General features: G+C 50.9%; 8 protein-coding genes across 8 annotated transcripts; 3 read left to right on the top strand and 5 right to left on the bottom strand.

Annotated features, from left to right (window-relative positions):
• Positions 1-355: 355 nt before the first annotated feature.
• NCS54_01301900 (Protein kinase domain-containing protein) lies at positions 356-1,839 on the top strand (the record flags this gene model as incomplete). Its single annotated transcript, XM_053158234.1, has 3 exons — positions 356-702; positions 749-1,095; positions 1,151-1,839. The coding sequence occupies 3 exons, from the start codon at positions 356-358 to the stop codon at positions 1,837-1,839; spliced, it is 1,383 nt and encodes a 460-aa protein (XP_053014209.1).
• Positions 1,840-1,920: 81 nt separating this feature from the next.
• Positions 1,921-3,645, bottom strand: NCS54_01301800 (Hypothetical protein; the record flags this gene model as incomplete). The annotated part of the gene is made up of 5 exons (XM_053158233.1): positions 1,921-2,243; positions 2,295-2,770; positions 2,820-2,867; positions 2,922-3,332; positions 3,383-3,645. The coding sequence occupies 5 exons, from the start codon at positions 3,643-3,645 to the stop codon at positions 1,921-1,923; spliced, it is 1,521 nt and encodes a 506-aa protein (XP_053014208.1).
• A 723-nt stretch (positions 3,646-4,368) lies between these two features.
• NCS54_01301700 (Bac-luciferase domain-containing protein) lies at positions 4,369-6,027 on the top strand (the record flags this gene model as incomplete). The annotated part of the gene is made up of 5 exons (XM_053158232.1): positions 4,369-4,479; positions 4,537-4,645; positions 4,704-4,783; positions 4,834-5,081; positions 5,139-6,027. 5 exons carry the CDS (start codon positions 4,369-4,371, stop codon positions 6,025-6,027), a joined length of 1,437 nt encoding a protein of 478 aa, XP_053014207.1.
• Positions 6,028-6,069: 42 nt separating this feature from the next.
• NCS54_01301600 (Aa-trans domain-containing protein) lies at positions 6,070-7,707 on the bottom strand (the record flags this gene model as incomplete). Its single annotated transcript, XM_053158231.1, has 5 exons — positions 6,070-6,495; positions 6,543-6,931; positions 6,985-7,176; positions 7,231-7,492; positions 7,546-7,707. The coding sequence occupies 5 exons, from the start codon at positions 7,705-7,707 to the stop codon at positions 6,070-6,072; spliced, it is 1,431 nt and encodes a 476-aa protein (XP_053014206.1).
• A 6,359-nt stretch (positions 7,708-14,066) lies between these two features.
• Positions 14,067-17,632, bottom strand: NCS54_01301500 (Hypothetical protein; the record flags this gene model as incomplete). Its single annotated transcript, XM_053158230.1, has 6 exons — positions 14,067-14,195; positions 14,254-14,360; positions 14,409-14,494; positions 14,557-15,219; positions 15,274-17,375; positions 17,441-17,632. The coding sequence occupies 6 exons, from the start codon at positions 17,630-17,632 to the stop codon at positions 14,067-14,069; spliced, it is 3,279 nt and encodes a 1,092-aa protein (XP_053014205.1).
• Positions 17,633-19,291: 1,659 nt separating this feature from the next.
• On the bottom strand, positions 19,292-20,963 carry NCS54_01301400 (Carboxypeptidase; the record flags this gene model as incomplete). The annotated part of the gene is made up of 3 exons (XM_053158229.1): positions 19,292-19,579; positions 19,633-20,404; positions 20,467-20,963. The coding sequence occupies 3 exons, from the start codon at positions 20,961-20,963 to the stop codon at positions 19,292-19,294; spliced, it is 1,557 nt and encodes a 518-aa protein (XP_053014204.1).
• A 319-nt stretch (positions 20,964-21,282) lies between these two features.
• NCS54_01301300 (Hypothetical protein) lies at positions 21,283-23,103 on the top strand (the record flags this gene model as incomplete). The annotated part of the gene is made up of 6 exons (XM_053158228.1): positions 21,283-21,484; positions 21,549-21,606; positions 21,680-21,808; positions 21,871-22,283; positions 22,520-22,775; positions 22,836-23,103. 6 exons carry the CDS (start codon positions 21,283-21,285, stop codon positions 23,101-23,103), a joined length of 1,326 nt encoding a protein of 441 aa, XP_053014203.1.
• A 143-nt stretch (positions 23,104-23,246) lies between these two features.
• On the bottom strand, positions 23,247-25,732 carry NCS54_01301200 (Hypothetical protein; the record flags this gene model as incomplete). The annotated part of the gene is made up of 2 exons (XM_053158227.1): positions 23,247-25,580; positions 25,643-25,732. The coding sequence occupies 2 exons, from the start codon at positions 25,730-25,732 to the stop codon at positions 23,247-23,249; spliced, it is 2,424 nt and encodes an 807-aa protein (XP_053014202.1).
• Positions 25,733-25,967: the final 235 nt, after the last annotated feature.

Genomic DNA, 25,967 nt, shown 5'->3' with positions numbered 1-25,967 from the left:
GCGGCCAAGTTTCAATCCAAAGTGGGCTTGTCACAGCGGGGCCATTCTCTGACTAGCTAGCTGGCAATCTCTATCTGGGCGGCTCAGCTACCACAAATAGCACATTGGTCCCGTGCCCCTTTGCAGAAGAACAAAGGCTCTTTTAAGCATCTTTATGTGTGACTTGATTAGATTCGTCATAGCTTCCAACCACAACGGCGCCAAGATGATTGTGGCCGCCTGAGGTACTCATGCCTGAGGCAGGTACGTCAACCCAACTGAATATATAAACAAAGAACACTTCATCTCCCCCCTCCCAACACAAAAAGCTATCTACTGCCACAAGGTTGCTACAGACCAAGCAACATTGCCGAAGATGGGTAACTTCTTCGCGAAACTGCTACCACCCCTAACCCTGCCTGCGGACCAGGCAGACCGGGTTCCTGACCAGCAATCCGACCAGGCCCCTCAGCTTGATACCATCTCTGAAGATGCTGAAGACCAGGGTACTCAGCCTGATACTGTCTTGGCAGGCCTTGAAGACCAAGCCGTTCAACATGATGGCGCCTCTGAAGGTGTTGAAGAGGGAAAGGCCGCATACCAACCTGGCGGCTTCCATCCAGTGTATATCGGCGACGTCTTTAACGACAGATACAAGGTCCTCAATAAGATTGGCTACGGCCAGTATTCCACAGTCTGGCTGGTCAAGGACCTACAAGCTAGGTGAGTGAGCTTCTAGTTTTGGCCCTGATTCTTAGCTAACATCTAGGTCCAGCGGCGATGGACCAAGCGTTTTTCGGGCATTGAAGGTGCTGAGTGCTGTATGCTACGGCCAAGGATATGACACCTTTGAGAAGGAGATTCTCACCCATCTTCGAGATGGGGATCGCGACCAGCTGGGCTACAACTACGTGTGTCACCTTATCGATGATTTTGAGCATCAGGGCCCAAACGGCACCCACACTTGCCTTGTATTTGAGCACATGGGTGAGACACTTCGCAGCTTCGGTGTTTGGTTTTCTGAGCACATGATACCACCTTCAATCATGCACAGATTCGCGATCCAGCTGGTGTTGGCGCTTGACTTTGCCCATGAACACGGTGTTATCCATACAGGTATGTTCTTCATCGTGCTGAGCCTATAGCCTTTCTCATACTAACCATCGAATAGATGTCAAACCGGACAACATCTTTGTCAAGTTTTGCGATCACTCGCTGATCGAATCTGACTATCTGAAGGAAGTCCCCATTCCAGAGCAAGACCGAGAAGAGACTCAATACTGTCCAGTCCCTTCACACCCTCTCCGTGGGTACTACTTTGATCCCGAGAACCCTCGTGTAGATCAGTTCGACATTGCACTGGGTGACTGGGGAGTCTCTAGCTGGACTACAAAGCATCTCTGTGAGACAATCCAGCCGGTGGCCCTTCGGTCTCCCGAGGTCCTTATCGGGGCTCCCTGGAGTGCCTCTACTGATTGGTGGAACTTGGGCGCTGTCCTTATCGAAGTCTTTCGCGCTGTTCGAATGTTCGATGGCAGAGTTCCACCGGACGGACACTACGAGCTCAAGGAGCACTTGACTGAGATTGTTGATCTCTTCGGGCCCTTCCCCAAAGCACTTCTTGAGAAGGGAAATCAAGATATTGTTAGTGAGCTATTTGACGAAGAGGGACGCGTCAAGGATGCAAAATCATATGAAGGGCCTGGTCTGGAGTCGGAGGATTACCTGCCTGGTCTGAGCCTGGAGAGAAAGGCAGAGTTTGCCTCGTTTTTGGAGCTGATGATGAGGATCGACCCCGAAAAGCGCCCTTTGGCAATGGATCTCTTGCGACATCCTTGGTTGAATGCAGTGCGGTCTTAAGGACCTAGTTCAGATAACCATGCGGGGAAGAAGATTGCCTTTGAATGGAGCCTAACAATCCATGCCTCTCTCCCACTAATTCTAAGCCTGTACCTTTTCTCTTCCGTCCTCTTGGGTCTCACTAAACTCCGCCTCTAGATCAGCCGTCACTGCTTGTCGGTTGGCATCCCGCCGACTCAGATAAAGGATGGTGTATATGACAGCCAACTGCACAACAGTCGTTCCAAGACTACTCTTGAACCCGACAATCCACCTCGGTGCGCCTGTGGCTGGGAAGAGGCCGACCTGTGCTCCCGCCATGATGCCTTGACCAATAGCGTTCATGCTGGCTGTTACGACAGCTCTCTCCTCAGCGTCGTTTGCCATAATGACTGTCGCCCAGCCCATTGACATTGGGGACATTGCTGTCGATGGAATTAGAAGGTGACCACTTATCAACTTGGAATGGCACTTACGGGCCATAAAGCCTTGGAGCATGAAGGCAGCCAACCGACCCTTCTCGCCGACGTCCCACACGTTCAACAGGATCATTCCAATTAGAACGGGGACGGTCGTGATGGTAGCTGGAATCCAAAAATTTCCCAGCCTATCTGCAGCAACTCCAGCCGTGAGTGCGCTAACAATCATAATGGCTGCAGTAACTGTCGGCAAGGTGTTGACCTGAACGATAGAGTAACGGTCTGGGTTGGCCCTCAGATACAGAGAGAAAGGCTGGCCACCTGGAAGAATATTCAAGTCTAGGATGGTCCAAAGGACAACGAAGGCGTAAAAGTGCCAACGACCCAGAACGCGTCTGAAGATGGTTGTGGATAGTTGAAGTTGCGGAGGTGCAGTCAATCCCTCAATTCGTTTCTGTGCCAGGGCATGCTCAGCTTGAGACAGAGCCAAAGGCTTCTTGCGAGAGGGAACGTCTGGGAAGACAATGTAGCCACTGAATAATGGATTAGCTTCCGTGTTGGGGAGTGGAAGGGAGCACTCACATGAAGGCAATTCCAATCGTGATAATTCCATCAATGATAAATAGCCATCTGTGCAGAGGAAATATTAGTAAATCATAGCATGCACTGTGCTCCAAGCCTTACCTCCAGCCAGAGAGACCATGGACTCCGTTGAGATTTTTGTAGGCAGCTGCTTGAAGATATCCCGCAAACATGGTACCACCCGGACTGGCAATGAAGAAAAGAGCAATTCTCCGAGCAACTTCATTGGGTTTATACCATGAGCCAATGATGTAGATGGTACCAGTGAAAGAACAACATTCGAAAAGGCCAACAAAGAATCTCATGGCATATATAGCTTCAACATTCTTGACCCAAGCTAGTCCAAAGGTTGCCAAGCCCCATCCAAACTCAAGCGACGGGAGCACAATGTTGGCCGGATATCTGGTCATGAGGTAGCAAGCTGGAATCATGGCACCGCAATATGAGGCCCAGAAGGTGGCGGTGATGTAGTTGAGTTCGTTTCCCCACAGGCCAATCTCCTCCCTCATGCCACTGGCGAAAAAGGTTAGCATGAGCCATTGTAAGGCGTATGGATGACTTACCTGACAAACGCGTTGGTGAGAGATTGCTGGTCGAGATACTTGGTAAAGAAGGACAGGCAGCCAAAGACAAGAATACTCAGATCAAGTTTCAAGACGACCAGTTTCTCAGAGCTTGGCATCTCACGAGAGTACCATCCTACAAAAGTCATGAACCTGATCCAAAGATTCTCATGCTCGTCGGACAGATTCCCGATCTCATGCTGGCTTGGGGTGTTAGCCGCAGGCTCAACCGTCTCAGACGGCGTGTCTTTGGCGGAAGCCATGGCTATTAGCTGACGCTCTCGAAAGACAACGGTGTATGAAAATAAACTCGAAAATCTGCCGAATAGATTTGAGACCCGGTGGTAAGCAGGAAATACTGATGGCTTATAATGTGTCCTCTGAGAACCACTATCGATCACGCAAACCGTAGCCTGCATTGCGGAGAATTTCTTGGCAATCTCGGTCATGGCATGATAAGGATACAGTGATCCGACTTAGGAAGTATGAACCCTACCGAATCGCATCGTGCCTAAGCGGCCCATCTTCAGCGGAACCAGATGAAATCCCTCGCGTTGTGGGCGGAACAGCTCCGACACCGCTCTCACGCTTTGTAAGCTGTCTATCCCACATTATAGTCTCTTCGTAGAAACATCGCTTAAAATGGGTATCAAAATATTGGGGGCCGGGGCTATTGCACAAGAGTGGCGTCCTTTGCCTCATTCTTCGATCTCGACCAACGGTGCAGCGACGCCGGCAATAAAAGACGGCAAGTGGAAATACGTCCCACACATGGCCTGAGGTGTGGTTTGCTACTCGATGACTGATAGAAGTGGACCTTGTTGGTAGGATTAATCTTGGCGATTTCATGATCCCAATCCTGAATTACGCCATCTGATATCAACTTGACCAGAGGTGCAAGATATCCTTATCTATATCAGGCAAGGGAAAGCATATCAAAGCTTTAAAACGAGCTGAGAATTGGCCAATGTTAAGCACCTTGCAAAATGTCGTCTACAACTGAAGACCAGAAACGGCCAACCGGAGAGGGAAGAACCATTCTTCTGAATGCTTTCGACTTTTTCGGGCCGGGGATGTTATCCCCAGGTCAATGGAAGGTAGCCGCACATAACGTTCAAGGGTTCATCTGATCAGTGCTCTAATTTCAGAACTAGAATCCTGCCGATAAGGGTCTGCAAAAGTTTGACATTTCGTTTTGGGTTGAGTACGCCAAACTCTTAGAGAAGGGAGGATTCTTTGCCCTTTTCTTGGCAGACACTCTTGGTAGCTACCCCATGTGATCCAGATACCTATCAGATCTTGAAATGCTTACCGTCTCTAGGCGGATACGATACCTACGGTGGAAGTATAGATGAGACAATCAGACGAGCTACTCAGTATCCAGCGTTGGACCCCTCTATTGTAAGTCTAGAAGTTATTCTGCTCTTGAGCTTGGAACTGATGTTTTGAAGCCAATCGCCGCAATGGCAGCAGTTACCAAAAGGTTGAACTTTGCCATCACCAGCTCAACGTCTCATGAGCCGCCCTTTCTTCTAGCAAGGCGGTTTTCGACTCTTGACCACATCACGAACGGTCGTTTTGGTTGGAATATTGTCACTGGGTGGAAGAAGTCCGCCTTTCAGGCCATTGGCCTTGATGAGGCATTTGAGCATGACTTGCGTTATGAGAGGTCTGATGAGTACCTCCGAGTACTCTATAAGTATGGGATCTTAAGAGACAGCCCAACGGATTGAACTAAGGGCTAACCATATTGTAGGCTCTGGGAGGGCTCTTGGGCCGATGACGCCGTTGTTGAGGATGCTGAAAATGATGTATACGCTAATCCGGATCGCGTTCGCACAATCAAGCACGAAGGCAGGTTCTTCAAGGTCACCAGCAAACATATAGTACCGCCATCGCCCCAGCGTACTCCATTTCTCTTCCAAGCCGGGACTTCTGGAGCCGGCGTCAACTTTGCCTCGACCCACGCCGAGGCAGCTTTTGTTGGAGGCACAACTCCTTCACAGACGGGTCCCAAGGTAGCCCAGCTTAGGGCTGCATTGGCTGCAAAAGGGAGAGATCCTCGAGCCTTCAAGGTCTTTATCAGTTTTTGCCCTATACTTGGTAAGACGGATGAGGAAGCCCAGGCGAAGCTGAAGGAACATAAGAAGTACGCAAGCGTCATTGGCGGACTCGTCCAAGTCAGTGGAGTCACTGGTATCGACCTCTCCAAAGTCCCTCTAGATCGCGAGTTGAGTGCTGCCGATGCTGGCCAAGCCGTGATCAGGACTCATCTGGATTCCTTCGTTACCTCTGCCGACGGGGAAGCCTGGACAGCTAGACGAGTGGCCGAATTTGCATCGATTGGAGGCCTTGCTCCATTTGCAGTCGGTAGTCCTCAAACGGTTGCCGATGAGATGGAGCGTTGGATCAATGAGGCCGACGTGGACGGTTTCAACCTCGTTGCCGTGGTGACACCGGGGAGCTTTGAGGATGTGGTCGAGCTGCTTGTACCAGAGCTGCGCCGACGGGGGCTATATCCGGAGTCAAGCACGGAGGAGTTGACCACAAGGGAACAGGTTCACGGAAAAGGAAAAAGGTCTCTTGATGACAGCCATGTCGGCAGCAAGTACAAGTATGATGTTTATCAAGAGGAGTCTACTTAGGAGTAGCGCTTGGCGAATTGAAAACATCGACTCTGCCACAGTTTAAACAGAATTAGAGTTGTCAACGCAAGACCAAGAGCCGGATGCACCATCGGCCTTGAGGGCGCCAATAATTTCCAGTACGGAACCGTATGTACCAGCAATCATCAAGAATGTGCCGGATACAATAACGAAAAGGCTCCAGCACACCATCAGGCTCCATCGCACCGAACGACCCTCTTGCTTGCCCGTAGCCCAGTTATCATATAGCCACATGCAGCCCATGGGCTGGAAGCACTGCAGTGTACCCAGCAGGGCTCCAATGAAACCGATGAGGGGACCAAACACAGGAATTCCGCTTGCGATGCAGTAAGAGATGGTGGCACAGCCGAAAATGCAGCCAATCCAGGTGCCCCAATGAGTGACGGTGTTGGCAACAAGGTGCTGAGAGCCTCGCAGAAAACGGACGAAGAAGTGCTTGCTCACCAGCTGTATCATGGTTAGCCAAAGGATGTCAAGGCTCTGGAAGCACTCACATGAATAGCAAGGGTTGAGCTAGCAAACAACCCTGGGAGCGCGATCCCGTACGCAATCTTCTTTATGAGCTTACCTGCGGATCCAAGAGCAGGGGATGCTACATAAGACCCGCAATAGTAGTACACGACAATTCCAATTGTGACGTATGTGATAGTCACAACGATTTGGCATAGGACTAACGCCTTTGTGTAATGTCGAGGGTCGCGCATTTCGGACACGATCGGAAAGAAGAAGGGAGTACCGGCGTAGGATAAAACGAACATGGAAATCGCCGAGGCGGCTGCTGTAAAGCTGGGGTTGCCAACTAGTTTGTAGTCCGAAGACCATGGGCCTGGAGGAGCAGCATCGGGGTGATCTTGGACGCCAACACCAATGGTAACCATAAATACTACTACTGGTAAGAACCTGTATGTAGTAAGGGTATTGTAAGGAGGCACTTACTGGAAACTAGAAGTGAAATTAAACCGACCCATGCAATCCAGCTCAGACGATCAAGAGTTCTAATGCTTGCAAGGCCCATGACTCCGACGGCAGCAACTGCGACGAAGACGGCGGTACAAGTTCCATGGGTTGAGATGGCATTAAAGCCGATCGAGATACCGAGCATACCGGATCCAGCGGCGAAGATCAAGTCTGCAAGAGTAAGGATCAGTACTCGCCAAGGAAGATGCCACCTTGATCACCTACAGAGACTGAATCCGGCTGACAGAATCTCTCGTCCGACGACGCCAAACATGATCCTACTCGCATCGTCTATTCCATAGACTTCAGGATGCTTAATCTTGAAGACACCAACCATATAGTTAGACCAGGTGGTGATAATGGCGATAGCGAGTAGGCACAATACGCCTGGGATGAGACCGAGGACGTTGAAGGCGGACGGAATTGATAGGACACCAAGACCGATCTGGGTCTTCATCATCAAGACCGAGGTTCCGATCCATCCAACCTGGGTGAAGCGTGTCAATTCTTGGATGAGAGAGTTGAAGAAATTGTGCATACATTACGATAGTTGGGCCCGTCCTCGGTAATCGTACCAAACACGGCATCGTGAGCAACAGTATTGGCTGGCGATATCTTGACAAGGGAATCCACCTTGTTCAGGCCCTCTAAATCATTCTTTGCCAGCTTATCACCGGTCGTGATTTCGTTTAGGTTCGACATTTGAAGAGGAGGAGAGATACTGCTCAGGCGGAGGTAGTGACAGGAAACAAGGAGCGCATCATCTTTATATAGCGCATTCATTGAAGTTGGTAATAGCATCTAATTCTCCGTGCCCTCTTTTACCCTCAATTTTCCGAGTTGGAGTAGTATTTAGTCGATCTCTAGATACCGGTCTAAGCTTATCAGCCGGTTGTAAAATTCCGGCGAGCCCAGACCCCCGACTCCCCCGCAATCTTGGCCTACCCCACGCTCACGTCGATCATCATCGGGGGAATTCCGTTCATGATCCTCTGTGGTGGCCTCGTCTTGATAGGATTTGGGCCCATGTCCATTTCTATTGAAGTACTCAGCTAAGTGATGAGTCATCATTCTCGAATCCTTATGTAACCCAAGCTCTCTCTTATCAAAACAGTAGTGTTCAAAGCCTTGGACAAGGTTTGAATGTCCTTCAAGATACGCTGAGCTTGAGCTTTGGGTGCAACTTTTGGCATTGCACGGTCCGGTAAAGACGTATCATTTGTCAACTGGTTATGTACGAGCGGGTGAAGGATAATCTCTAAAGGTAGATTGTTCTCAAACTTGACCTCGGAAATGATTCCGTCGTCCCACTCGACGGGAAGATGGTAACCTCGGAAGTTCAACCCGAGACTATACGTCAGAGATCCCAGCCCGTAAAAGATGGGTCGAGATTTATACACCTCGATGCCGCGCAAGGTATGAGGACCATGAATTAGCACCACGTCAGCACCGGCGTCGATGGCGGCATGGCTAATGTTCTGCGTGTACGTAGCCGGTACCCGTGACGCGGGCTGGAGTGGGATGTAGGATTCATCAGCACCTGATGCGGCTTCGTGGGCGTGTAGTGAGAGGATGGTGATATCAGAGTGATCCTTGGCAGTCCGGATGGACTGCACGATGCCGGCATAGTCGTCAGGGTTGATGTCCCAGGTAAGGGAGGGTTCAGCTTCCATACCCAACCTCCAGTGAGACCACTCAATAGGTGACTGTCCGGTGTACAAGGTGATATCAGTTTCCTCGCCCGTCAAGGGTTGTCCTTGTGCTAGAGCAATATCTCGAATCGCGTCGAACTGGACCTTGTTCAGCACCGTCACCGGGGTCGCACGTAGGGCGCTGACGCCAGGGCGTGGCCGCAACTTTTCGTCAGCATCACCGGGCCCAGCCACCGACTGAGGCGTATGTGTGCCGGCAACGGCAACAAGTGATACGCGTCTTCCGCCCTTTTCGAGGTAAACAGGTCTTCGAGCATCGGCAAGTGAGAGCCCAGATCCAGCAAATAAGATGCCGGCCTTTGCGAGGTTCTTGTGGGTTGCGACCATGCCTGCTTCTCCAAAGTCCCAGGCATGGTTGTTAGCATGAGAGGCCAAGTTGAACCCATAAGAAGCAAGGGCAACCGTTTCGTTGGGTGGATAGTAGGGACCGCCTCCAATGTCCCCATAGTTATTGTCTCCTCCGTTCTCAGAAGCAGGATAACCAGTAAAGGAGCCGTCGTCAAAGATTTGGCCCTCCATGTTGAAGAAGCTCACATCAGCAGCCTTGGTAATCTTCCATACATCTCGCGTGCGAGGGTCGGTTGTGGAAACCACATCTCCGATTAGATCCCCAGACGCTGCCAAGGTCCACGAGCTGGGGCTTTTTGCGGGACTGGCATGACATATTGATTGAAGAAGGGCTGTTCCAGTGATAAAAAAGACTAATTGACGAGTGACTTTGAGGAGAATCATGACTAACTCCTATAGTGCTTCGTGGATGAGTAATTGTAGGCCGGAATAGAGAGGATATTGAAAGATGATGTGCATAAAATGTGGAAGAATACAAGGGACTGATCCTATACTTATTGGTAGGGTGCGCTTAAGGATGAGTGAATGGATATCTAATCGGCTATACTGGCACTTTTTATAAGGTCAGCCAAATGCTTCTGATCGACCTATGTAGCGAACTTTGCTTTGAGGAGAGTGTCCATCATTGTACCTAACCTAGAGAATATCCATGATCCTTCGCATCCCTTAGCTTTCCCCAGACAGGGTTGCGGAGCGCGGTCTGCATCTCCATAAAGAGGATAGTATAGGTGGAACCGTAGACCCCATCAAGGATAGGAATATAAGCGCCCCTGGACAAAGGACCCGCGACTCTCAAGGGGCACCGAACTAACGGAGAAGCTTCCTATTTGAGTATCCGAGAGCGAGGTCCAAGTTGCCCAATTCCTCTCCCTAAACCGCAACTCTGCAGTTCAACTTACCACCGTACTCGACATGCCTCATGGGGAACCCAAAACCGCGCATCACTCGTTCTCGATCCGGCTGCATAACCTGTCGCAGGCGGCATATCAAGGTGCGTATCGACTGATGCGCTCTGCTACTACTGACCAGGGTGTAGTGTGATGAGGCGAAGCCACATTGCCAAACATGCAGGCGGCTTGGGATACCTTGTGAAGGGTATCCAAGCGCCTTTGTCTTCCGCGATGACACGAGTACAGTGCAGCGGAGAGCAAGCGGAAAAGACGCGTAGCGGTCTGTGCTAGAGAAACATCACCCGAGCATCAAGAGAAACCCCCACGCTCTGACATTGACAATGCCCAATCTCTGGCGGAGTCAAACACCTACTCCTCAGCCCTTGCATCTTCACCCAAAACTCGCCCACCGTCGTGCAGATCCGGAGATACCGTTGGTGACACTTGGCTTAGCCAGAATTTCCCCGCCAACCTCCCCCCGGTTTTTCGAGAGATTTGGGAGGGCGTCGGCTACTCGCACCCGGCACTCAAGCTTGCTCTTCTCGCCTTTGCAGCTGTGAACAATGCCAATCATCCTAGAGAGCTCAACTACCCCAAAGAGGCAGTCGAGCTTTACAGCTGCGCCTTGAAAGCCATGGCCGAGTTTATGCCCAACCACCTGTCCAACGCCAGTGTCACGGATGGTGTTGTTCTGCTCGCCATCCTTACCTTATTATCCATGCTTGAGATGAGCTTTGGGTCGTTTCTAGGCGGGATCACTCACTGCAAGCAAGCTCATAGCATGATGGGAAACTATATCCAGCAACTTGGATCTTTGGAAATCGGCTGTCGCATGATACGTGCCTGGGTTCCTATCAAGTGCTGGTACTCTCTGCAGTGCGCTCCGTGGGAGGATATGTCTCATCCGCTTCCAGTAAGAGTCAGGAATGCCCTGTGGGATACACTGAGTTCCTCTGCAGACTCATCGGCAACATTGCTTGCTCTTCTTTGCATCGCACGCAAGCTCAGCATGCAACTGATATTTTGTCGTTTGGTTGGCACAGACGTGTCGTCAGAGACCTATTGCAGCTTGTCGCGTCAGCTTCAGTTGATAGGGAATCAGGCGCCCAAGCAAGAAGCGTTTGCGGCAATGTCTGAACAGGACGCAATTGTAGGTCTCGCTATCGTTCGGGCCAGACTGGATCAGTGGCATGGCCATCAAGAAGTTTCAGACATGCCAACCGTAAAGGCTACATCAGCGCCCCAACAGTCGCAGGTATCGCTACCTCGTTCCATACAGTCCGGGCCTCTGGTTTTCCAATCTCCCCGATCTGCAAGCAACTATCTTCGCTATTTGGCAGCTCAAGCTCTGGCTTCCACTGAGAGGCTTGAACACATCCTTTCGTGTAAGCCTGGGCCCAAAGTTCAGCCTGACCGTTGGACATGCCTTACATTACAGACAATGGCAGGGTTATCTGAATCTTTACAAGAAGATGGCATCGCTGTCGGACTAGCTTGGATAGTCCTCAACGTCATCTTGCTCCGTGGCCCCGATCCTGAAACCCTTGACTGCCTAGAAAACGCGCTGCCAAGTCTTGGACGGCTGGTGGATTCCCGGTGTGCTTTGTGTCCATTTTGGATAATCAGAGATATCATTTGCAAGGTTAGGGAGCAGTCCTCTTGTGGAAGGCTCGTCCTCCATGTTGAATCAGGTATACAGGCTAGTGAGGAGCTCTCCATGTCTCGGTCAAACCCTGACCAGTACCAGATCATGCTCCTGGGTTACGATGTCACGGAACAAGCCATGTTCCATACGCTTGGATAATCTTGCATCAATACCACGCTATATTCAGCGCCGGCCATCAACATTATGTGATGTTTCAGGCTCACAGCTTTGATTTCGGCCCGTTTGGTCCTGCCTTGGCGTTCCCACTTGCCGTAAAAGGTAATCGACTGCGCGCAAAGACAACCAGTATTCGGCAAGCCGAGGTTTGCCAATCATGCATCTTCCTTTTGCATGACTATGATTGTGGACTACGTATCTGCCTGGGTCTAAGTGCGAGTCTTACAGCCGTCGTTGCAGATCGTAATCGTCAGGGCTGTGTGTTGAACCCTGGCTCAATGTCCTCAATGTTTCCGGGACGAGATAGACCGACTCCCAACTCTTGATCACCTATATCTGAAGGATAGAAAAGGTCGAACAGACCCGCCATGATTCTGCTGGGACTTCCCATTACCATTCTACTGTTCATCTTTGACCCTAACTGCCCCCGATGTTGTGGAGGACTGCAGTGCTCGCCTCTTTCCAGGCCATCTTGGTCGTCCTTGCAGATGCCAAGGTGCCCTCGCCAGCCAAGTCATTTCTCCCCTCGATCAACGTCACCCTGACGCCTTTCCTCAACACCAAAAACGCAACTATCCGAGGCAAAGTCGTCTTGGATAGCCATGTCGCGAAAAACGAAACGCTTGTCGCTTTACCGTTGACCATGGCTGGACAGCCGTCAGCGCAGTACACCAAGAAATCCCTCAAGGCATTCGACTCTCATGGCCACCTGGAGCTTAGCCAGGTGGATGGTAGCGCAATTGACGGTACTCCAAGTAGGTTCTGGGTAGCCGAGAGAGGTACCAAGGGCCCGATCGTTGTCGAGTTTGAAGCGAAACCCCGTCAAGTTCAGGAGAACACCAAGATGGGGCCGCTTTTCGACATTCGCCAAAACGGACAGGGCCTTCTTGGGTCCGCATGGGCCCTTGTACCTCTGCCACCCAATGACACTGCCGAGTACCAGTTCTCCCTCAAATGGAACCTTCAACACTCGCCCCCTGGGTCCAAGGGGGTATGGACTTGGGGAGAAAGTCCGGGAACTGTCAGAGTCAATGGCACAACTTCAACCTTTATTTACACTTTCTGGATGGTCGGCCCTGTTTCTACCTATCCGGGTACTTCGTCATCAAGCGCCGTGAAGCCACTGAGCCCCAACTTTGGAATGTATTGGCTCCAAGATCCGCCATTTGATATCGAAACGACGGCCTCATTTATCGATAGATTTTTCAATTACTCGTCTGAATTCTGGAAAGATCCTGGCACTCAGCCATATCGTGTCTTTATTCGACATAATGATAACGTCGGCAGCGGAGGCACTGCGCTGGCAAGATCTTTCACCTTTGGCTGGTTCAACGAGAGCAGTACTACCGAAGACGGACTCAAATTTCTTCTCGCTCATGAAATCACCCACAACTGGCCTTCCATCAGTACTGGAAACGACTCTGCTATTTCTCGATATGCTGAAGGGACTGCCGAGTACTACTCGCAGCGACTGCTTTGGAGAAACGGCCAAATCTCGGCTGAGGTCTACCTACAAGAGATGAACAGGAGGATCAAGACCTATTACCTTAATCCTTACGTCAACATCTCCGACAAAGAAGCCTATGATCAGTCTTGGGTTATCCCTCAAGCCCAGACAATTCCGTATGGGCGTGGCCTCATCTACCTGACCAACGTGGATGGAGAAATGCGAGCCGCCTCAAACGGCACAGAAAGTCTGGATACCATCACACTGAGCTTAATCGAGACATGCCGCAACACTCCATCCCGATGCTCTGAAGCTGAGCTCCGATCATTGCTCAAGGAGTATCTCGGCCAGGCTGCCGTGACTGAGTATGAAGTAGTTGGAACAGGGAAGCCCCTGATTAAGCCGAGTGCCAACAGCCTCGGGCCATGCTTTGAGGTGGTTCAGGCCAGTACCCAGCCAGTTGTATACCAGTGGAAGTTGAAGGAAGGGAAGGATGGTTCTGATAGGAGTTGCTTGATCTAGGCTTCTGGTGTTTGAAGCAGATAGTATGCTCGAAATCCATGCGGTTGCTCTCAAGACCGAAAGTTTTGGTCAAGGCTATGAGGGATTCCGCTCTGCATCCTGACTTGTGAACATATTCGTATATCTTTATTTCGTTCTTGCATATTGTATATTCAAACTTTAACTATGTATCAATACAACCACGCATATATGCTACGAGACGCCTTTCCATTTCTGCATAGCCAAGCCAGTATATTACGTACGCATTCTTCTTCAACACGCAGTAGAATAGAATACAACGAATAACGCTAATGCCGCTATGTAATCCGAACAACCCATGTCTACGTCTTCGTCTCTGCGTCAGCAACCAGTTTTGAAAGCATCGAGGTCTTGTCCTTCAGCAAGTCTCCGGGGGCTGCATAATCTGCCACCTGACCATCATGCATTACCAGAACCTTGTCATGCTCGAGCTATGTAGAACGTGTGTCAGTGACACATAGCAAACAACTAACTAAGAGGAAAACTCACAGCCGAGTGAATATGATGGGTGATGGTAATAACTGTGTGATTGCGGAATCTGTGCTTGATCACGTTGTGTATGATGGCACTTGTTGAAGCGTCCATGGCCGCAGTAGCTTGAAGAGATGTCAGCCAAAGCATGTCAAAAACCACAAGTAACCCACCTTCGTCTAGGATCACAATTTTGTTCTTGGCTAGAATAGCCCGGGCGAGTGCGAGTATTTGAACCTGCCCACCAGACAAATTTCTCCTACATAGATATAGTTAGCAAGGTGACATGTGGTTTTGGATGTTGATATGAGCTCGACATACCCCAAGTCAGAAACATAATAGTCTAGCGGATCTTGATGAGGTTTGATGTTAAAGATCTGACGCATATTGCAAACATCAAGAGCCTCACGCAGCTGTTCTTCAGTTCGTGTCCCTTCTGGGTCGAGGTTGAACCGGACGGTTCCTTCAAAGGTTGTAGGTTCTTGGGGAAGAAGAGTTATACGTCTGCGCAAATCTGTCAAGTTGACGCGCCCAATGTCAACTCCGTCGATGGTGATACTACCACCTTTGCTCGGGTCATGCTCTAGGGCACGAAGTATAGCCAGAACAAGAGACGACTTGCCTGCGCCGGTGCGGCCCACGACAGCAACATGCTCACCCTCCTTGATATTAAAGGTCAAGCCATGCAGACACGGCCTATCACCAGCCTTGTAGGATGCCTCGTAACTCTTGAAAGTGATGGATGGGTTTTGAGGCCAGCTTGGCAATGGGACCGTCTCGTCGTCATGCTGACCCTCGGGCGCGTTGGCAGCATAGGACCATATCCGCTCAACAGAAGTCATGTCTGCTTCAAGAGTCGCACGCATCTGAACAAAAGTGTTGAACTGAGATGTGATCTGAATCAGATAATTCATGACAAGACCCAGGGTACTAGCAGGCGTGCGAAGCCACAGAAGCAGAACGGCAGACAACAGTTGGACAATGCTATAAAGTGTTAGCTTTATGACTGTAGGACAGAAGATCAGATTATAGACGCACCTGGAAAGTAGTTGTAGACGAAGGATCAGCCAAGAATCCAGCGATACAAAGGGGACCCATACACGGATATGATCGTCTATGACATCCCTGGCCTGCTCCTTGAAGGAGGCAGTTTGATCGAATGTCTTGATGACAGACGCTCCAACACGAATCTCATTGGCAATATTGAGAATAGGTCCTCGAGCTAGAGTTTCAAGGCGCCTGAGCTGCCTACAAGCGTGTAGATAATATGACTGAACCGCGAAATACACACCACCAATGGGGACAAGATACATTATGCTCAATGGCGTTGCTGCCACAATGACGAGGATCGATGCCGAGGCTGTAACGCAGAGAGCCACCAGGCTGATGAAGCCAGCACTCACCGAGCTGTCGACCTTGTTGATATCATTGGTGAAGCGATTGAGAACCTGTCCAAGGTTGACCATGTCGAAGAAGGCAAACTTCGCCTCCAGAATACCTTCCGTAAGCTCGGCGTGGATGGATCTAGATGCTGGGATGACGCAGATGTAGTAGGCGACGAGAACGAAGATGGCTGAGAGGACACCACCGAGAAGAGCGCAGGCTGAGTAGTAAGCAAGCTTGAATGAGTGTTCCTGGCGCTCGAATTCATCGCTCGACAGCTTCAGGAAGAAGACGGCCAAGATGTCCAACAGCTTGGAAGCGCCAGCCGTCACAAGAACGACTATCCAACCACCATGCTTGGCAAGCTTGAGGAATCTCAGGTACGCATCAAATCGTACTGGGGCGCCACCAACGTCGGTCGGTTCGCTTGTCTTGGGAGCCGGTGGCAGAAGGGGTGCGCTTTCCATGTCGCTGTCGGGTTCGGGGACTGTTACCGATACAGACACGTTTGACTTGATGGCTCCATAGTCGAACAACGGTCTCGAAGTCTTGTTGACGTTATCAAGCCAGCCCAACGTGCTGCTTGGGTCAAGCTCCGTAGCATGATGGTCAGCTCGTTGGGGTCGCTCAGCCAGTGACAACGCTCCGTCCTTAATAACATAGAGTGCATCAGAATAGGACATCAAAGCTTCGGAAGACGTTGTGACTATTCGAAGCGAGTCTTTGAGAATGCCCTGGGGTCCCAAAACACGCCTAATAAGGTGAGCCCGAACCTTGGCATCCACAGCTGCGAGGGGGTCATCAAGGACCACAACCTCACGCCGGGCGTAGACTGCCCTTGCCAGAGCAATCCGACTCTTCTGTCCACCGGATAGAGCAACACCGGTTCCTCCCAGCATTGTGGCATCGCCCTCGGACAACCTGGCTAAGTCCGATCGGAGTGAGACGGCATCGAGAACCTGGTAATAAAAAGGCCCGTCAAAGGGCAGACCAAAGAGGATATTGTCGCGCACGGTTCCACAGACCAGGAATGGAACCTGCGGTGCATACGCGATTCTCCCGTGGACCCAGACATGGCCAATATTAGGCTTGATCTCTCCAATGATGGAACGAATCAAAGTCGTCTTGCCACAGCCAACAGGTCCCGATATGACGACGAGACAGTTGGAAGTTGCCTGCATGGTGCAGTTCTGAAGGATAGCTTTGGGCGAGTCGTGGAATGCCGCGAACCCAATGTCACACCCTCGCATTCCGAGCTCGGCTGGTATCTCGTGCCGGATTTCATTTTGGTCCAGATCCACGCTATTGTTGTAGAAGGCAAGCAGAAACTCCTTAATGCGACGAAAAGAAATTTGACCGCCTTGGTAGATCATCACCAAACGAGGAAGCAAGGACGCCGCTCTGGTAATGTTGAAGCAAAAGGCGAGGGCTGGAAAAACCACATTACTCGGTAGCCGATGACCAAGGAGGATGGATGTTCCAAATGTGACGGATATCAATGCTGGCGGCATGACGTAGACGAGAAATACCATGCAAGCATTGAGTAAGGCTACGCCCTTGTACTTTTCGAGCTCCTGGGACCGTTTCTCGTCGATCTTGCGCTGGAACAGAGTTTGCAACGCTCCGAGCTTGACTTGTCTGACTTGCTTGACGACCTGGGTGACGAGGGCAATTCTCGAGTCTTTGGCTTGCATCACGAGGGCCATTTGCCGAGATATTCGATTGGTGGTAAAAGCAATCAGGGGTAAAGCTACGACCTGGAGAAAAGTAAGCACCCAGACTCCACTTTGAAGTACCCAAATATAGATAGAAACAGCCTTACCGGAGACAAGAACCCAGCGAGGACGCTCTGCCAGCCGAGGAGGAGGATCAGAGCCGCGATACTGATTGCAGCTTGTAGAGGGACCATCCAGAGCAAATGATATTGCTCTACCAGCTCAAAGATCTTGGCCGAGTCAACTTCAATCAGGACTGTAGGGTCAGCAATCGATTCCCTGCCTTGGGCAGTCGACATGCACCCATCACAAAGCAGCGCAGTCAACGCTGATCTCATCTGCACTCCAACCCTGCGAAGAAGCAATCTCATGTGAGCATCAGTAGCACCCGCTATGATGCTTGCTGCAAATAACCCACAAACAGAGAGCATGTCGCCATATCCGAGCAAGGATTGGAGGAAAAACGGTTGCGCCAAGGCAGTTGCGACGTTGACGAGCGCAAGAAGGCAACTCAAAGCCATCTCGAGCCTAAAGTTGCGCCAGAGCATTCGACCAAGTCCAGCTGACAGGCTTCGAGGGACAGCGTGTGGTTGAAATTCAGGCCGCTCCAATGCGTACCGGACCGAGGTATGGCGGTCAACTGGCCAGATGCCGTCACTCGACAGTGCTCCATGTGCGGCCAGCCTCATCAAGGGGTCGACCCAGGACAGTGAGAATCTAGGAAGCCAAGGAGCTTTCGATAGGGGATGATCGCCGTTGTTTGAGGAATCCGGTGTCCAAGGGCAGCCGAAGGTCGTGATCAAGGCAATAAGGTACAAGGCCGGGATAGAAACGGCGAGCCAGTCCAAGGTAGGAGCTGAAATTAAGGAAGCCGTCCAGATAACGCATGACGACAATTCATAGATGGCCTGCAGAAAAGACGGCTGACTCAAGAATATGATGAAGAGCGAAGTAACAGATGCGATTATGACGCCGATGAGGCAAGGGTTGTCAATGGGAGTCCGGCCCTGATTCAGTGTCAATCTTGCGCTGGTCAATATGCCAACAATGACAAGGGTCCCATTGGCTACCTATAGAGGTCTTCAGTATCGATCGTTATACTTAAGATTTTGTAGCCTTACGCATCCTATCGTTTTGATTGCAGTCCATTCAAACTTGTGCTGTTCCCGATTTCGTCGTGAGAAGAGGCGAGTAGCTGCCGTGACGACGTGAACCAGAACAAAGACCATAAAAGCAACCCTACCGGCCCCGCAAGCTTCATGTTTCGCATTTTCCGTATACAATACGTACTCGAGGAGGTTGACAATCATCATGATGGACGCGAATGGGCAGGAAGGATAGCAGTATTGAAGATACGCAAAAAGACCCTCATCTGATGTGTTGGATCGAGCGTGGAAGAGACAAGTGTGAGAACCTTCAATAGGAACGGAGGTTTTCATGTGAGCATATGTCAAAACACAGTTTGAGCAAACTTGGCGCCCAGGGAGCGTCTTGCCGCCAAGTAATCGGTGTAATGCCATCGAATGTCAATGGTATCAGTCACCATACAAGGGCTGAACGGCCGAGAATTACCAAAAATGGTCAACAAGTGCGCGCCACGAGCGGCTGCTCAGCTTATCTGTGCCGGGATGAACTAGTGATAGCCGCTGCAGGGAATGGTGCGGCGCAGGCATACCTTGTAGTAACAACGGGTGTCGTCATGTGGTGTTGGAAATCTTGTGCCCACATCGCCAACATTCACTTGAAACGGTAGTGTGAATGGTTTTAATACTTGAAAGAGGTCAGTGATTATAAGATGAAACATGTTCGTGGCCGTTTCGATGGAGTGGATTATCTAATACTACCTTGAAGCGTGACTCATGATTTAGCACGTAAGACAGCATACATCTGGACTTGGGACTTTTCAATTACAATAGAATGATCTTGATCTACAGTGACTATCTATCCACGAATTGCTACTACGAGCTCGGAAGCCCTCCCTGAATCCAGGCGTTGATCAGAGTCAGGGCCTCCTCGGGCTTGTCGAACGGCGACATGTGCCCAGCATCGGAGATTTCGGCATACGTAAGAGGCTCATATGACTTCCATCGACCAGCTGCCTTTGTTCCGACGTACCAAGGCATCAATTCCCTGAATCGGATAAAGGGTTGACCGTCCCAGCTCAGACCCCGGTCAACGAGGAGACGCATTCCAGCCGAGTTGCAGTATAGATCTTTGTCCCCGACGTAGATAAGAACACGGATATTCTATACATCACAATGGTCAGCATGAGTTGGTCAGTATTTGCCTTGCTACTTACAGATTTGAGCAGATAGTTGACGTAATCGTCGCTCGACTTCCACAGGTCGCCCACCCGATCCCACTGCTCTAGAACATCGAAGGATATACCTACAAAGGGCACATCTTTTGGGACACCGAGGGCTTGCTTGATATCAGTTCTGTTTAGATACTCATCAATGTGCTGCATCTCTGGGTAACAAGCTGCAGGGTCATGGCACTCTTGGCGGAAGTCATACGGGTTGCGGTGCATGTCTTCTACGACAACTCTGCTGATTGCGCTGCACTTGGTCTCGGCTTCTTTGCAGACAGGAGATTTCATGCCGTCGGTCTCACAAATACCGAGATTCTCTTCGCACCACATGGCCCGAGGAGCCCACTGCAAGCATTGAGATGTGTTGAACAAGCTGTCAGGTTCATTGCAGACGGTCTCGAAGAAGCCAATGTTTTGTATCGATCGTCGGATGAGGCCATTGCCGATCATAACGCCCTTCAGATTGATCCGTGGACTGTTGTCGGGGTCGTGTGAGGCCGGAGCAGCACCACAGCCTTCTCCTTGGACTTGTATACGTTCCGCGCCGTCGCTGGTTTCGCTCTGAGATTGCAGTATCGTAGTTGCAAGAGCAGGAACCCATGAGCCGCCGTAAGATTCGCCCGCGATGTAAAAGTCTCGATCGGCTAGATTGGGGAATGCGACTATGAACTGGCGTAGGAATTGGTCCATAGTTGTGGAGGCATCGTGAAGACCCTGCGAGCTGTGCTCTCCGCGGGAATAACCTACTCCCACTGGTTGACTTGAGTGGAAAGAATAGTCAGTAACCACACACGTCGTCATGTGCTGTATTGGCAGTCTTACTCGACAAACAGGAGAGTGGCATTGTTGTTCCACCCGAATGGATTCTCAACAGTATATTCACCTTCAGGAGCTATACGGCACGGTCCTAGTTCCATCAAGTGTCCATAGCCCACGGATGACGCACCTGGGCCACTAGATATCAAGCAAATCAGGTCAATTGGGGTCCAGTTCAGCGGTGGTAGATAGGTACCATACCCAGTCATCCACAGAATCACGGGGTCTGATTCGGGATCGTGCTTGCTTTCAAAGAACCAGAAGAAGATTGAGTTTTGGCCTCCACGTCTGTCCTTGGAAGTAATGAAGCCAGAAGTGCCCGGAGTCGAACTGTTGCAAACACTGGCTGTATCATGGCCGAGTCGCAAGGTGAAGGGCTCGACGCCGGGGCGACTGGGGAAGGCAGTGTCGGAATCTTCAACGTACGGTGAAGCTACCAGTGGAATTGCCGCCTGTACCCATGGAGTCAGGGCCACGAGAGCCCAAGTGAAAAGTCCCAACATTTGGCTTGAATCACTGATAGGTCGATGCAGATGTTGGACCGATATCTTGCAGCTGAGAGCGCCCCATGCGATAAATGTCATATTGAACGTCGAATTGCCACCGTTATCAGTGAGTGCGTGATCCTAGACCAAATCGGGTGCTCCGATCCGCATCTCTTTCCCCCCGCAAATGTGGATTTGGCTTCAGCGCAACTGACCAGGGGGATTGGCTTCGTGATGCCGGAAATAAGTACCCGACTGTTAACTAGCCCAGAGTAAAGCTGCTATCAATATCGACTGGCTTCTTTTCCCAGCGTGCCATACCACAAGCCGGGCCACAATGAGACTCTTCGGAAGAATTCCGGTGCTGCTTCTGGCGGCTGCGAGAGGTCTGGTCAGCGCCCAGTTCCAAAAGCCCATGGCACATCCCCATCAAGGCGTCAAGTTCAATGTTAGGGAGCAATCCCCTGACCTTTGCGATGCTGGATCCCGATACTGGACCGGCACCATTAACATCACGGCGGAAAAGTCCATGTTTTTTTGTTAGCTATCCCCCAGCTCATCTGTTTGAGGCTGCCTCAACGACCAAGCTGACTTGCTGTCTAGGGTACTTCCAGAGTCGCAACAAGCCAGCCACGGATCCTCTGCTTCTTTGGATGAGTGGGTGAGTACAAAATTGAAGGAGCAGTACCAGTCATTATAGCGACATCCATTATGCTAACAAAAGAATGCCAAAGCGGTCCAGGTGCAACTGGAGAGTTGGGTTGCTTTCTCGGCAGCGGCCCATGTGCAGTCAATCCAGATGGAAACTCGACGAGACGGCTCGAGTATTCGTGGACGGATCACGCTAATGTTATTTATATCGAGTAAGTAACGACCTTGAATTGCTCATCTGCTAAGCGTCCGTCTCCCTAACATGCAAACCTAGCCAGCCGATTGGCGTTGGCTTTTCAGAGATTGTTGACCGTGAAGACATCGCTGTGAGCCTTGAACAAGGCGCACGAGATATCTATTCTTTCTTGACCACCCTGTCTACAGACGTCTTTCCCGAGTTCTCGGGGCGCCCCTGGCACATAACAGGCGAGTCGATGGGGGGCCACTACGTTACTGGTTATACCAAGTATATCATGGACTTAGAGCATGAGAGGGTTGCTCGAGGGTTGGATCCTCATATCAACATCTCCTCGGCCGTCATAGTTGATGGGTATATCGATTCTTCATATCAGTCCTCTGGCTATTTCGACTTTTTCTGTACAGATTGGGACCCTGTATCCCATCTACGCACAGCACCTCTCATGAACGAGACGGCCTGCGCCGAGATGGCGGCCGCTGTGCCAACCTGTGAGTTGATGGGAGCACACTGCCGGGAAAGCTACAACTCGAAGGTTTGCCTCTCTATGATGGACACTTGCGAGCGGACTGTTGGGAAATTCTTTACCAGAGACACTCGTCCAGGAGGGTGGGATCCATACGATAGTGAGTCACGACTTTTCCTTGGCGACTACCCACCCCATTATCCTATCTGAGAGTTACTGTTCAAAGTGCTAGATCTAGATTGCTGATTTGTCATGTCCCAGGTCGTCATCCCTGCGAGAAACCTCCTCTGTGCTCCAACTTTGCTCACGGGGAAACTTGGAGATTCTTCAACCAACCTTGGGTGCAAGGAAGGCTCGGCTTCTCGAGCTTACCATTTGAGTTGATTGACTTTGATACCAATAACCGCTGGGTCAAGGCCGCGCATCTGTATCGGCCAGTCACTCGTGAGTTGACTTGGCTGCTCGATAATACTGACATTAGGATACTCTTTATCAATGGAAACAATGACATCATCATGTAAGTATCCCAAGTCCCCTCGACCCACTAGAATAGGCCCTTCTAACCATCATCTACTAGTAACACTCCCGGCCAAATGCGACTTTTGGATGCGCAGCCATGGAAGGGTCAAGCACAATATCGAAGCCTCCGCTATGAGAGCTGGTATTTCAAGCAGGGCAAACTGGTCTCCTTAAAGGAAGAGGGAGGAGGTGCGAAGAGGGGTGGGTTCTGGAAGGGCACTGATCGCCTACAACTATACGCAGTTGATGAGGCCGGGCACTTTGCCCCCTACTTTCAGCCGGAGTCAATCTCGGCTGTCATGGGGGCATGGCTTGCAGAACGATGAGGTGGCTACTAGTCTGGAGGCGAGTGTGCCAGAAGAGAGGCTGTTTTAGTTTGCATTCTAGCCATATACTACATGTACTCTCTATCTGAAGGTGTGAACAACTGCTACCTATTCGAGATTGTCCAGAAATACTTTCCGAATCCCTAGGTCTCAGTGAAAGGAACCAGGTCATTAAAGTATCGGCCGTCCGGTTCACAGCCAATAATCATCAAATACTCATCTTCTCCTCTAGACAATAGTGTCTCCTTGGTTGTCCATTCGTCGTATGTCGAACAAGCAAAGAATATAGTTCTCCCTTCAACCATTTGGCGCTGTAATGATTGATGAAAGTCTAAAAATGCACGAAGAGGGTAGAAGGGGTTCTCAAATTCCATTCGGGCGTCGATCATTCGTCCGACCGTGTCGTTGATGAACTTTGATGAGACCTGGCCTGGATAGAAAAGCCCGGCATGGAAGAGGGAGCTCACAATTCCTCTCCTGTATGTGTTTTCCCTTCCGCATTTGGAGATGTCAAGACCAGCAACAGTGCGTAGTAACAAGAGAACCCATGAATCCAAAGCAGTCGCCGTATCCGAAGTTCTGTCTGGGAACTGACGCGGCAAGTCTGTCGAGTGTTCCGCTAGAGCACGAAGGCGGATGTGGTTGCATACGATGTGAGCAAAGGCAAAATCGGCCACTTCTATGGCACAGCGGTGGTTGGGGAAGTGGAGGGGCATTAGTTCTCCAGATGCTGGGCTCTCTTCAAGCATGCTTGACTGGAAGCTCCCTGGAGCATCACAAGCACCCAAGGTTCTTTGCAAGTTCCCCAGTTCCTTGTATAGGTCCTCCTCACCCAGAATCTGGCTCGGATTTTGGTCGTCCCGTGCAGGCTCACACAGGTGGTTCCCCTTCAAGATCCTCCACCAGTCATCCACTTTTCTCATGGTGTCAACAGGCATGTCTCCAGGCGCCCTGAAACACTTGGCTACTAGAACACGGTGCCAGATTCGAGTAGCCTTGGTCGTAATCAAGTCGATCATCTGTGGAGTCTCTACAACTCTCAACTCCAACTGGTTGATCAATGACTCGGTGGGATCCTCTGATCCATAGAGGCTATATGGACCCTGGGCACCAGCTATCAAGGTGCGAAGATGAAGCCACCACTGAATGATGATACAGCCGTTAATTGACGATAACACATCCTCGGTACAACTGAGGATCATGACATTTAATATCGAGAGGGAGTGGGATGCGCTGCTGAAAGAGCTGGCCTCAAGCTCATAGAAGACGACTAGGATCATCGTTACAAGGCGAGCATCCAAAGATACAACCGCACCACTTTCCAACGTTTCAACAGTTTGTTTCGAGAAGGCAGTGGCTCTAGCAGAGTGGGCTGGTGTAGCAGTGAGCGTCCCTCGGCTGTTGTCTAATTGCTGACCTTGTAGGTTCGCGAGGTTCGCCGCTGACAGTGATAAAGCCGCGTAACGGACGGGCTCGGACTTGATGACCATGTCCCACAAGAATGGCAGCTCGAGGGGGAAAGCCTGTAATACGGCAACCTTGAAATGAGCGAGGTAAATTCTGTGGCCCACAGAGATCTTTGATCCTGGAGGCGGCTTCTGGGCTTTCGGCCATGGCAGTTGGACCACTGGAAAAGGACTTGTCCTGCTGGTATTCGCTTTCGACGTTTGGTGATCCTGCCCAGCTATCATCGGAGATGGTAGTTGTTGGTCCGGTGCTTGTAGTGGATAGTCAAGTACCATAGGCTGACATGTTGGGTCGATGTCACAATTTCCAGGGGCGTCAGTATCGGTTGATGGCTGTTGAAATGATGAGTCCGGTGAGTCTTCAACAGTGTTTTGCATCATAATGCCATTCCAGTAAGGCTCCGCCATCCCCATATCTACCAGAGAGTCGGGAAGGTCAAGGAGATGGGTGAAGAGCGCATCATCCGCATCCGCTGTGGATGATACAATATCAAGCCCAAGCTGGCCCACCTGGGCACCGGTCCGCTTCGGGGAGTAGAAAGAGTGCAGCAAAGATCCGGCCATGGAGCCCTGGTTGTCTGTAGGGGGGTCAAACGCGGAGGCAGAAGCGGGTGAGGGATCAGCCTCGAGGCCAAGCTCTGGAACCTCCGCTGACCCCTGGCTGCAATCGTTCTGTTCAGCCAGAAATGGGGCAGGTTGTATATCGTGATAGTAAGTTGCTGGTGGGGCTTCAGTGCCTTGAGGCGGTGACAGCTGCTGGTAAACAGGCGAGGCTGTGCTTTCGTCTGAGATGGACATCCCGTGCCCTTGAACGACGTCTGCTGAGTCTTGGGGCGGCGGAGGCGTCATATTTGCTGTCGTAGCAGCGACGACTGGGGCCATGGCCTTTCCAAGTTCAACCTTCTGGGCTGCCCATCGTGTGGCCTCCCTAAACTTGAGTGTGATGCCACCATACTCACATTCGGCCATGGCCGTTACGCAACGACTGCAGCTCGGCTTGCCTTCGTCACACTATACAGAGGGTTTGTCAGCAGCTATTGCTTAGCAGAAACGGGATATATCTCAAGTGCTACCTTTCGCCGCTTCTGGCGGCATCGAGCGCAGCCACTTCTACTGCGCGTGATGTCTGTCTTCTTGCTGCGTGGTGGCGCAGGGGCATACATGGTGAGCCTCTTGCCACCAGGTCGTTTCTTGCTTCTTCTTCTGGCCTCGTGTCTCTGCCTGTAACTCCCTCTGATGCTGCCGTAGTGCCTGGTGCCGTTGCTGCTGCCTCAGACGGTTCAAGTCGCTGTTGATGTTTTGAGAAGGTCATGTTCAGTGGTGACATGGGATCAGCTTCCCCGCATTTTAGCGGCTAGGGCCCGAATGATAAGCCCCATTCGCCCCTGATGTTTTGCT

Source organism: Fusarium falciforme, chromosome 11, assembly GCF_026873545.1.
Source record: "Fusarium falciforme chromosome 11, complete sequence".
Classification (NCBI taxonomy): domain Eukaryota; kingdom Fungi; phylum Ascomycota; class Sordariomycetes; order Hypocreales; family Nectriaceae; genus Fusarium; species Fusarium falciforme.
This window is presented reverse-complemented; position numbering and strand designations above follow the sequence as displayed.